The 13,165-nt window shown below is 40.3% G+C and overlaps 1 protein-coding gene across 1 annotated transcript in view; it reads right to left on the bottom strand.

Annotated features, from left to right (window-relative positions):
* Positions 1-13,165, bottom strand: part of FMN1 (formin 1) — a 342,380-nt gene that overhangs the window by 20,730 nt on the left and 308,485 nt on the right. The window contains exons 15-16 of the mRNA XM_054565622.1: positions 10,761-10,812; positions 5,773-5,922 (exon numbers count right to left, since the gene is read on the bottom strand). Coding sequence (XP_054421597.1) covers positions 5,773-5,922; positions 10,761-10,812 — 202 coding nt within the window. The remainder of the gene's footprint in view (positions 1-5,772; positions 5,923-10,760; positions 10,813-13,165) is intronic.

The raw sequence follows: 13,165 nt of genomic DNA on the forward strand, positions 1-13,165 counted from the left end.
AAAACTAGTAGTGGTTAAGGAGTTAGAAGGAGCCCTTAGATTTCACAATTAAGAAAGGTGGCAAAGTCTGCTGATGGTCTCAACATCCTTTTCTCCTGTTGTCTTTAGTACTAGAGCCCATGAGTCTTTCGCTGGGCACATGGCTCTCTGATAAGCCTACATTTCCTGGTGTCCCTTGTGTACAGCCATGAGACTAAGTTTTACTCAACGAAATGTGTGTACTTTCCAGGCCACATGCTTAAAAGAAAAGGGTGTGCCCTCCGCTTCCTACTGGCATGAACTCAGCAGCCCTGGTGCTGGTGGATATGATGTGAGCATCTTCAACCTTGTGAATAAGGCCCACGCCTTAATGACGGCTGCCACAGGACAGAGGGACCTGAGACCTTGACATTCAAACAACCTGTAAGCAAATTATTATGCACAAGTAAAAGAAATATTTCTTGTTTAAGCAACAGTTACTTTAGTCTTGGCTATGGCAACTAAGGCTTTATCCTTAATGATACAGGAAAGAGTAAGTATGCAAAGGAAAAAGAAGTGAGGAAATTAACATAAACTCTTCTTTTAAGAAGCTAGAAGGGCCCTGGCCAGGAAGCGCATGTAGAAGACAACTGATCAATGTTTCTCTCTCACATCAACATTTCTCTCTCCCCCAGCTCCCCTTCCCCTCTTTCTTTTTCTCTAAAATCAATAAACATATCCCTGGATGAGGATTCAAAAAAGAAGAAGAAAAGAAGCTAGAAGGGAGCAATAGTTTCCAAAGGAAAGGGACTCAAAAAAAGTGTCTTCGCTTTTTTTTTTAAGTCAATGATTTTATAATTCTTACCATTTTAAAGTCTATTATGTTTTGTCCTGATTCACAGGATAGGTTTAATTTTGCATAAGTAGTTTTAAATTTATTGCTTGGGAAATAAGCAGGTTTTATTTTTTGTGATTATGATAATGGTGCTTATAAGTTAGCTCTTTGGGACACTTCCTGTTTATGGGTTTGTACAGAATGGCCTTCAAAATGTGACTTGGGAAAATTCAAAGTTTTGCTAGTCAGCTAGAGGGTGATTTGTATTCATAAAGGGATCCCTTAAAACATGAAGCTTCTTAGCAGTTAAGTGTATACAAAGCATTTAACCACAGAACAGAGGGCTAAGAAAAAGAAAGTTAACTTGTTAGAGGTTACTGTAATGATCACGTATGGATGTCAGCAGGAAAGCAGATTTCAAAAAATAAAAATTTTAGTTCATGGAACTTCTTCCAGGAATAACTTTCTCGTATAAAGAGAGGAATTCCTACATCGTGTACACTGCAATTAATGGCTCCTTTGTGGGTTGAGTGATGGTCTCTCTAAGTCCCCAATTCCTGCTCCTACAGTGGCCTGAGCAACAGGGAGCTCTGAGAACAGCTTTTGGGACAACCCCACAACAGCGCTGAACTATCTGCTGTCAAGGGTATGGCAGTTGCATAATTAACCATAATAGCTGCAAATCATATACTTAAGAACCCTGTTGGTATTTAGCTGAACTAAAAAAAAAAATGGTGTAAATTATAGCTATGTGTATAATAAAATTTCTTATTTGCATTTCACATAAAATTTACCACGCTCCTTATTGACTCATTACTTACCCATTATGGGTTTTTTTAAATGGCACTTTTAAAGTTTGCTTTGGCTTGGAGTGAATTATTTGCTAAGACTTTATTCCTGGAGTCACGACTCCTCTGGGACTTCTTTACCTTTTGGCAAATTCATAGCTCATTTTGTGGGTGGTAGTGGTTTGTGGACTCTATGTATGCATGTGTGGTCATATGTGGGAAATAGTCTTAAGATATCCTAAATGGTGGAATATTTCATAAGGAAGGGTCCTATATCCCAGAGCAATTAAACAGTAAAATAAAAGAGCAGAAAATGAGTAAAGAACAGCAATAACAACAAAAATTAGGTTACCCCCTTGCAATTATGCATGTGCTTGAATAGTCTGCTGATTTAATAGGTGGGAGAAATGTGTATTACCAAAAATCCATTGAATGTTTGCATACAAAGGGGCACAAATACGAAAGTGCATGAAAAGGTAAAATTGAGGCAAAGCTCTTTCTGAGAATAAAAGTCTTGATGAACTTTAATAAGCCACTAAATGCAATGTTGGATACAGGTGGGCAGAGGAAAGAATTTTTTGCATGCCCACTTACAATAAAAAAATGAGGTCTTTAAGACCAACATTAGTATGTTAGGGGAAGAACTGGGGGTGTAAGGCCAGGTAGCTAGAGACACTTACCAGTTCCCAAAGGGCAATGGAAATTCTCCCTGCCCTGAATCTCCCCCGACTCACTGCCAGACATTGGCTTCAAATGTCTCCTAACGTAATCTCCGATGAGCTCAAGACTAAAGTTAAGGAATATTTCAGAAATGAAATACACAGTTTTTTCAGGACATTAATAAAGTAGTTCCTAGGTGTATAGAGATTTCAAGCTAGAAGAGATCATCATAAACATTTAGTTTCTGCTTCCTCCCAATGTGTACATTTTATGGATGTGATATGTCATTGGTTTCACCAGGTAATAATAAGTGACTGACTAAAGATCACATAGCAAATTAATGGCATAAAAATGCTGGTTTCTAGCTCTCTATCTAGAGGTATTTTTTTACACTACTGAGCACTCACTGCCTGTACTCATAAGGCGGGGGCGGGGGGGACAGTGAGTAAGAAGAGAAGGGCCTGGTACATTTCACTGGAGGATCCGGTCTAGTGCTAGGGGTGGCATGAGGGCTGGGTGAGTCACGGAAAGATGATCTAGGGAGTGGGGCATTCTGGATTTGTACCTGAATACAGAAATTTGCCATTTTGCCTCATATTGGTTTAAAAGACAAGGAAAGTTTAATGCCAGCAATATACCATCATACAGTAGCTTGCCCTTCTACTGGGCATAGTTAATCTGCAGGTAAACCATATATCTAGTGAAATATCATGTCTCTTCTCCTCAGACACAGCAACTATGCCCTGACACTAGCTCAGTGGTAGGGTTTATCTTTCACTCACAAGGCACAAGAACACTGGACACTTTTATAAAGTCATTTGTGTGTTTTTAGAGATTGTTCTAGGTTTCACGAGGGGCAGTTGTTATGCCGATGTGGAGCTGCATCAACCAATTTTGCATCGGGGTAACGTGTATTCAGGAAACCATACTAAGCAGAGCAAGAAGTAAAAAAATCTCTACACATAAAATTGACCGTAAGTGGCTTAAGGTACTTAAGTTTTTCAATACTTCCATTTCATTTAGAAGTCATTCTGTCCCTTTGAAAATACTAATATTGATACTTAATTTTTTCCAATCGCTGCAGTTTTAGTTGGGCTTCAAATATATCTAAAAATCAAGTGGGTGAAATTTCTTCTGCTGAGATCCAAACTATTGTTTTCTTTTTCCTCATAATTATAAGCTATCAGATTTTCATTTGAGTTTTATTTTTGAGGATGACTCTGTACTATGTTATGTTACCACCTCCTGATGTTTAGTGTTGTTGGAATTTATTGTATTTCTGGGAATAGCATAATAAAGAATGATAATGTCAAGCACAATTAATTGGATGTCAGAACAAAGTACTCATTGTTTCTCATTTTAATTACAATAGGAGAATTGCAGTTAATTTTGCTTGTTTTACCTTTATAATACGTGATTCTAACAGTTTAAAATCTAAAATCCTTAGCAGGCAGAGGACAATTATAAAAAATTCTTACTTCATAAAAAAAAATCCAGGCTATTAATCAATTTAACTGGCTGAGCAGTAATAAACATAATGTGCTAACATTTCTTAGCAAATAGATTTTTGTAAACAAGCTGCTTCCAAAAATATTTTATGAGCCGCCATTAACTTTCAGAGATGTTGTTGTTTCAGGCTGGAAACCTCGGTGATCCATCTCGCAAAGCACGGCTGGAATGAAGAGACCCCTGAAATCGCTCAATGAGAAGAACTGAAAAGGGTCCTGTGAAGTCATGACCCTTTAAAGGTGTTGGTTTACAGAGTGTGAAGTGGGCAATTCACCAGCTGCACCCAGGAAGCAGCGCTGCAGATGACTGTGAGTAGGAATCCGAGCACATGTCATTTTAAAGGAGGCCACCACCACTGCAGACCCCCAATTTATCTGGTATGACTTCAGTAGTAGGGGAAAAAAACCTCTTTAATTTGAAATACACTTGAATATTTCAAGCGTAGGGGAAAAATCTCTTTAATTTAGAATATACTTGAATATTTCAACAGAAGAAGAGTATAGTGAAAAGCAATTAATTACCCTCTCTGTTGTTTTTGGTTTTTGGACAATTTTTAGGGCTCCAACCTCAAGGACAAATTTACTAAGGACTATACTCAAAATGTAAGGTGCAAAATCTTAAGTGAAGGCCATACCTTCCGAGAGCACTGCTTGGCTTCCTGGCCTTCAGGTGTGGTGTCGGGAGAGGAAGGGGAGCTCAGTGCTGCCACTTTTCTATGAAGCTCACAAAGTAGAATTAATTCCCCAGAGGTTTGAAAGGGTTAAATAAGCAATTGCAGGGCAGGAGCAAATGAGTCGGGTGTCAGGCTTTTTAGGATTTTTGTCATGTTATTATCAATGATCTATTTTCTTAAAAATGTCACTTAACTACTTCTCTGTTTCCATTTCTCTATATAATGGATGTACTCACTGTTCCCAAAGAGGTAAGTGGTGGAAAGATATGTTGATCAATATTTTTAAAGCTCTTTGACTTAGAAAGAAAGCAGACTTTTGAAAAAATTCCCCAAGAAAATATTTAAATAGTAATACTGGATAAAAAAATCTCTAAATTTTTATCGCTTTTAAAAAATAGTTTTTTAAGGAGAAATACATTAGTGTGTTATATGTGTGTGTGTATTCTGCACACACCTATTTCCTGATTACAAAGTACTGAACTAAGGCATTTTAGGTCTCAAGGATTAGTGAGACATAGATGCTATAATCGAATAAACCATTTCCCTTATTTTGTAGAATTTTTCAGTCTCCTTCTACTCCACTTTGAATGACACTCTTATGCATCTGTTCTGCAGGGGTAGTGACAAGACCCATTTGAAGTTTAAATCCATGACACCCTTTGTAGAGCAGTGGCAACCCGATCAAAACAGTGATCAAGCACAAATGCTTTCTTTTTCTGATAAACAGGGCCAAATTCAGTCTCTTTCTAAGAACGAACACACACACACTCTCCTTGCATTCAGAGCAGAGGTTTTCCTTCTACCCCCAACTAATAAAATCAGGAGGCTGCAATGAGGCTGAGCGGCAGGCAGTTTGATGTCCTCAGCAGGATACGAGGAGTCAGAAGTGGCGCTGTAAATCCAGAGCGGGGCTTCAACACTGTGTTAAGTGTGGCCTGAGTCTCAGAGATTTCCCTTTGATGCAAGTTCAGTATATTAATGGGAAAAGCATTCACTTTTATTTGTACTGTCTGCGACAGCAAGGCTGCCTCATTTAGCCTGGGCCAACATGAAAATACACAGAGAAGCAATCTGTTGCAAATTAGCACAGCTCCCCTTTCATTTACTAGCTAGTAATTGGAAGGGGTTAAGAAAGTGTAACTTCTCAGACCACGTGAGTGTATCTGCTTGTGCGGACAGCAAGCCTCCCCCGAATCTCCCTAAGAGCCCTGAGGCAATAATCCTTCCTCACGTCCACCCAGCCTGAAAGACGACACTGACACGTGTGAAATGTGTCCACTTTGTTAGGTTGGAGAAGGCAGTTTCCGAGACTCCCAAAGGGGGTATGCATGACCCCGTCAGAACCTTACCTTTCTTTAGATATGTTTTTACTCTCCCGTTTCCAAATCGTCTTAAAGTCACTGCAGAACTCGTACCACACAGTAAACACGTAGCTGGGAGTGATCTCCTTCTCACCAGACTTTGGCTTCATCCCAAAATACCCCACTGTCGTGTCAAAGCTGCAAGAGGCAGGGGAAAAAACAGAGTGAGGTACAGGGTGAGAAGCTGTCAACACCAAAACTCATTAGGGTGAGGAGAGGGGGCGCCGGGCGCAGTTTCCCACTTGTCCACTCTGTCTCAGAGCTGCTGTGGCTTAGCCTAACCCCCAGAAAACCTGTTTGGTCCAATCAATTTTCCAAGAAATTCAACTTGACTGGGATACTCCAGGACATAACATATTCGTATAAAAACCAGCGTGCATAATTCCATGGGATATGGAGGGTAAAACTTTTTGAGTTTGTTCTTTATCTCAAATCTATGTCATGTACCTGCCCTTCATTTGAAGTTTAATGATGACATGGAGCAGTGATCATATAATGATTCTGTAGCATTAGCAGTGGTCAGTCAGAGAGCCCATTGGGAATAATTAATCTGTGAGGGTTTCATGGAAAGTCAAGACTGTTCTATCCTTATTTTGGCATCCGCTGGCTTTGTAATCTGGGGCCAATCACTCAGCATCTGACTCAATTTTCTCAAGGGTAAAATAAGAGACTGAGCCTCTATGATTTTAGGAAGGCTACATTTTAAAGCTTTATATAATATAAGAATTCATATATATATATATGAATTCATATATATTTGAACTGAAGGCATTGCAAGATTTGGATGGAAAATCATCTTTGATCTTAATAGATGTTCTCCACTCGGGTCCAAAGTTTTGCAAAGTAGATTGCCACATATCACCCAGAACCTCCCGATCTGCCCCATGGAGGCTCGCTGCACACCAGACTACCTGGGCCTCCCAAGCAGTCCTTCTTGGAGGCGCTAGCTTTGCAGCAATTTATAGCTCTGCACTCAATCTTTCTACCCACCCACCCACCCCCACCCACCCCAAGCCCCAGAAGCTCATTTGCCATGAGCAAGAACACTTAAATAAATGGCTCTCTTTTCTAGGGTGTTGGAAACTAATCAAAGCAGGAATGGCTGGCCGGGTTTATTACTACTCAATGCTCTATCATTTGTTCAGACACAGCATTTTTTTGCGGCCATCCTGAATACTGAGTCCCTAATGGAACTCTATTCAATGGCGATTGTAAAACCCTGAAGCCCCGTTACTATTACGGAGCATACTTTCATCTCATTCTCAGTTATTGGCCAATATGTATCTCATAAGATTTTATCACATTTCACAGATGAACTGTTAATTGATTCCATGGCTATGATTAGGCGAGATCCAAGCTAGAGCTGCAGCTCTGAGTCCCATAAATTCTTTGTGCTTCTGTAAATAATAAATCTGTTTTTAATGCAAATTAAAACTACTGGTCAGGGAATTTTGGTTCCCAGTTATTAAAAGACTGGAAGTGTATAAGTGGAGAAAGGCAATAACTGCAGTAATTTCTTAAGGGACTCTCTCATAATACCAAACATACATATTTTGGTGCAAAACCAGCAATGGAAGAAAGTAGCAATGTCCACTTTCATCTACACAGGACTTCTAATTCTGTGGCAGACAAAACACTGATAAAACTAATGTATACTCTATAGCATATAGTTTTATTTCCTTCAAAATGAAAATTATACTTACTGTAGCACGGAAATACATAAGTGGAGAGTTACGCGACCAACAGGAATAGGCCATGATTTTCTCATAGAGTCCTGAGGCTTTAGAATTGGAAGAGACTTACATTACAGGTCAACTAGTCCGAAGTTCTCATTTTACAGATGAGAAAACAGAGATCTGGAAAGACTGAATGTCCCTGTTTACTGGCAGATTGGGCCTATATCTGGGGTCTCCTGATTCTCAGGGAAACGCTTTTTCCTCTCTGCTTTTCTGTGGCTCACACTCACTGACACAAGAATTCAAGACATAAAAGTTATTTTTTTTCCGGTTTCCACTTTCGACACAGCTGCTCCCTGTATCATATATAACGTGCATTAACCCCAACAGAGCACATTGTTATTTTTTTCTCTTCCTTATGCTCCCCTTCCATATAGAAACATAATAATTCGTGCATTAATAGAGAGGAAAAGTCTTTCACTCTGAGTCCTCAGTGGAACCAATGGCCTTCCTGCTTCCCAGCAGGGTATGGGGAGGAGCACAGAAGCCCCAGTCACTGTGCCTCTTGGGTCACCCCCACACCTCTGGCCTTCTTTTGGAGTCTAGACTGTGAGACTGAGATATTGCATATACCGGTACAGTTTCAGAGAATGATAGCATTGTTCAGTGGGTCATCACAGAGCTGGAGAAAAGCATCTCATCATCCTGTGGGCCTCACTCCTCCCAACTCTAAAATGAAGCTAACCATGCACCCTCTCCATCTCTCCCTGTGGGGAGCTGTGAGGCCCTGCTTACCCTTAAGGTGGGTGAAAACTAAAGGAAAGACAGGATTTCAGCATTTTTCCCCCTATGTGTTTTGGAAACTAAGAAGGCAAGTGAACCTCTTCAGAAGAACCAAAGTAAACAGTGTCCCGGAGGGTGGCCTGGCTTTGGCACTCCGCAACGGTGACAGAAAGGAAGCTGCTCTGAGGATGTGCCTTATTTGATTTCAGGGCTGTTCTCTTGTTCAAGGAACAGCTACCAGCCAGTGTATCTGATAAAGTCTAGACTGCTGTCCTCCCTACACTAAACTCTCTTCCTTAAAATTCCCTTTTGATTCACAGAAGACTGAGGACTGAAAATCTTCTGAAGTTTGGGCATGAAAATTAATCAATATTTAACAGCGAGGAGAATTTTCTCCAACAGACAAAGGGGCAATCATGCTTTTTGAAACTCCTATTTGTCAGCCGTTGACCTTAAATTAGCTTCCAAATTCTAAAAGTTGATGGATTTCTGATCATGTTATAGTTCACAAAACTTTTTTTATTTCACCCTAAACTATACCTTGACTCCTTTTCTCCCTGCTACAATTCCTTGTATGATTTGTATCTTTTCAATTCAGCTAAACATTTTAAAGTACAGACAATGATCATATCAAAGAGCCCGCAGCCAACTGAATGGTTTTACTTTTACAGTGTCGAGAGGCCAGAGCGGAACACACCCACTTACTGTTTTACATGCGTGCCTTCAGAAACTGCTTAGGAAAAGCAAATATTCCTTCGCCTCAGAGTAAACTGTTTCTCTTGAGAATAAAACAGAAGAATTTCCTAAATCTCACACAAACATTGCAACACTGACCACCAACCTCCTTAAAGAGTGTAACCAAACAACTGTGGTTTCTACATTAAAGATGGGATCGGACATATTTCATGAATGACATGAAAGCGAGACTACCTTCCCCACAAAGTCACGGAAAATGCTGACAACCAGAATTTATGGCCCCCCTCAGCATGGCTAATGCGCAGCAGCAGCTTCGGCCCCTCTAAGGTGGGCCCCCTTTTCCTTACCCAAGAATCTCGGAGCAGTATTAGAAATTTGACATCCACCGCATGCTGATGACTTCTTAAACGTACTACTTTTACACGCCAAAGAAGGGAAGCTCTCTACAGGGATAAGGCCAATAAAGGGGCACAAAAATCTAAAACCACAACCACAGGATTGTTTTGGTTTTCAAAGATCATCGTGTGAAGATGATAATCATGATTCAAGAACATGTCTGCACTTAGAAAAACGCAGGATTTGCCCTAACTTCCCTTTCATCTGCATTTAAATTTTATTGGCAATTATAGTGGAAAGCAGGGCAAGATGTTGGTACCTGTCAAAATGGAGCCGACGGCACTGTCTTCAGGCTCCTTCAGGCTTTCAGAACTCTCAGGAGGAAAAGGGTGCATTTCTACTGTTTGGTCACTTGCATTTAATGGACTAACTCTTTTCCTTACACACTTGTGAAGCTCATTTTCCCATAAATGCTTTTTCCTGTTCTTATCTCTTATTTAATTTCTAGTACTTTTAGACTTGTGCCAGCAAAATTTATCTCAGTTCTCCGTGCTGGACTATGGGAATGCCTTAGCAGATTCCCACTCCCCCTTTTAAGAGGGAAGGACAGCCAAACTGACTAACTCGGTCAACTAAGAGAAAAGCCCCTGTGAGGGATCACAGCCGGAAACTATTGGCCTCTACCACTCTGATGTCTGGTCAGAGAGAGAAGAGTCAACAAGAGGCTTGAGGCAGGGGAGAGGTGAAGAGAAGACCTCTGAGGTTTCTGACAGATTCTGGGGGAGTTTTCCAAACAGAGTCAGTCCTCTTCCCCCCATGACATTCTCTAGGATCTGAGGAAAGACATAGTAAGTCTCTTAGGCATTTGTAATAATTGGTTTAATCTAGTCGTAATACTAAGAAGGAGCACACTGTTCCTAGCTTCCATGAAGCGGTTCAGGAGCAGAGCAATGGAGGAGAGGCAAAAGACAAAAAGAGTGTGATGACATGTGAGGCAGGTGAGTCACTTCTGGATGATCTCCTGTTTTTTTTTTTTGTTTTTTTTTTTGTGATCTCTTGCTTCTTGAGGAAAACTGTTCCCAAGCCCTGTTACAGGGCTTTCATTCCAGCTCTCCACAAACTGTTATTGTTCATGAAAGCAACGTCTTAACAAATGGGGCCAAAAGAATGGCTAGTCAGACATTATGCTCAATGAAATAAGCCAGTCACAAAAGGAAAAATACTGTATGATTCCACTCACATGAGGTAACTAGAGCAGTCAAAGTCACAGAGGCAGAGAGTAGAATGGTGGTTGCCAAGGGCTGGGGAAGGGAAATGGGGGACTTAGGGTTTAATAAGTCCAGAGTTGCCTTTGGAGAAAATGAAAAAGTTCAGGAAATGGATAGTGGTTGTGGTTGCACATCAATGTGGAGTATACTGAATAATAATAATAATAATACAGTGGCTAGTCAAAGAAAGAACTGGGGCCATGTCAGAGCTGCTTACCTTTTCTGTGCATTCTCCAAGTGACTTTCTTCCATTTTATGCTCTTTTTTGGCTGTAAAAGAGAAATAATTATGATTAAAACATTATTTTCTTCCATCATATTTTTAACATAATATTCTAACCTTGATTATACCCATTCATTATCAAAATGAGTCCAGGTGCAGGGGTTAGCAGCCCCTACCACACATCCTGGAAAAGGCGCTCAGCTCACTACTTCTACCACCACTGCTTTCTTGACAACAGCTAGGGCTAAAGGGGGGCATTTAATTTCTGTTCTTCTAGGACACCTGTGAGAGTGGAAGGGGGTGATACTAGTAATTACACCTGGACAAAGGCATAAATCGGAACAACCCTGGCCAGGGTGGTTCCTGCGGTCGCCCTGGCTATGTCTAGCCTCTCTGTGAGCCTTGGTATGTGCTCAGCACTTTCCCTCCTCCCGCAGACATAATAAACCCAGTACTATTTGCAGTTCCACTCAGATTCAGACATATTCATTGAATCCTTGCACACACTCTCTCTATACCCACAGTCCCCTTTGACAACCTGGAGAGGTCTATGGTCTCCTTTTTCAGAGTGATTTTAAATGCATTGACAAAAAATACTTAAAGTTACTAAGGAAATCAGTGAAACTGAGATACAATTCTGAATTTACAGATTAGGAACCTGTGCTCTATAGGGTCTATTTTATTTGGAGATTTCATTTTGGGTGGTTCTTTTACATGTTCTTTCTCAGCAGAAGATATTATTATACATAATAATATATACCACTCCTATAGTTTAAAAATATGTAGAAAAATAGGTATCAAAATCTGTATGAAACTTAAGATTCCTTTCATTTAAGGCTGTAATGATGGAAAATGAATGAGAAAAAAAATCAATCTTATCTAGGACCTACATTGGGATACTCCATGAAAGGTATTAAAGGGTTTTAAAATACCACTATTTCATTAAGCCTAGCTCTGCCATGTACTACCTGTGTGTCTGTGGGAAAGTTACTCATGATCCACTGTGTAGTTACTGCCTCATGTGTCCTGTGAATGACTATTCTCATAGTACGTAAGTGAATTATAGTACGTAATACAGGTTATGCATAATTGTGCATTAGAAAGATTAAACGAGATGATACATGTAAAGTGCTTAATAGATAACATATGCTCAATGATGATGTAACAGGTATTACTAGCACCTCATCATTCTCAATGTCGCAACTGGTTTTAAAATGTAAATTTTATCAAGTCACTCCTATGCTTAAAAGCTTCCCACAGCTTGCCATCACCCTTGACATAACCTTTAATTATGACATAATCACAGTGTCCTGGAAGGCCCTGCAAGTCTGCCCTCCGGCTCCTCTGAGGCATCGCCTTCTCCTTTCCACGCTCATTCCTTCCCAGGCTGGCGGCTACCTTGCTGACGCCTGAGTACCCTGAGCATGCGCCCTTGCCCGTCCTCCTCCCTGGGGCACCCTGCCCACAGTTTCTGCATGACTGGCTCTCTCACTCCAACAGGTCTCAGCGACCTTCTCTGATCTCACTAAATTAAAGATCATCTCTTACTACTCATGGTCCCCTCCCCTCCCTTACCTCCTCGGGTCATCTTTTTTCCCCCAGAGCCTTATCTACCTGACAGACTAATTGGTTTACTCTATTTTTTTTTTTTTTTATGACAACTGAATGTAAGCTCCAGAAAAGAAGCAAGTTCACCTGGCTTGTTTTCTATTGTGCCTTAAACATGGAAAGTGCCTACATATTAAACAACTTGTTTTAGCTTAAAAGTGTATATACTGAAGTTAGGTTGCTTAAAAAGGAGATACTAGGTTTCCTAAACATAAAACTTTATATTTAGAACATGAATATAGGCTAAAGAAGATTGTGAGGATAAAGTTGTATACTGTATTCTCTAAGTTCAGTATATTTCATCTAACAAAAATGATTTCTTTGTAATATTAAAATGATTTGGCTTTGATAACTACATCGTTTTTGGTAAAGTCATAGTCATGGCCATCTTTGCGGTGTTATTTCCCTCCCCTCCCCCCGGCATGAATTCCTGTGAGTTTGTCTGGTTCTTAGCCAATCAGATACAGAGAAGTGACCTATGTCTCTCATAGGCTGTACAAAGCTCCCCAAAATGTGAAATAAACTAGCGTTTTGTTTTTATCCACTGAATCTAAATTAAGCGCATGGTCAACAGGAGGAAAATTCTTCCGAGGCCTGAGTGATCTTCCTGGAGCACCTTTGCTGTTCTCCATCACCAAATGGTTTCTAAGGGGCTGCTCCTGTGCCGTGTTAAGTAAACTGTGGTCGAGTTGTCATTGCATATAAATTTGTGACAAAAAGTATCTTTTCCAAACTGAATTAGGCATTAGATAGGAATTTGCAATGACTCTATGAACATGGTTGTCTGGGAAA

The sequence above is a fragment of the Pteronotus mesoamericanus genome, unplaced genomic scaffold (assembly GCF_021234165.1).
Source record: "Pteronotus mesoamericanus isolate MK-2021 breed Mesoamerican mustached bat unplaced genomic scaffold, CSHL_Meso_final contig_164, whole genome shotgun sequence".
Classification (NCBI taxonomy): Eukaryota; Metazoa; Chordata; class Mammalia; order Chiroptera; family Mormoopidae; genus Pteronotus; species Pteronotus mesoamericanus.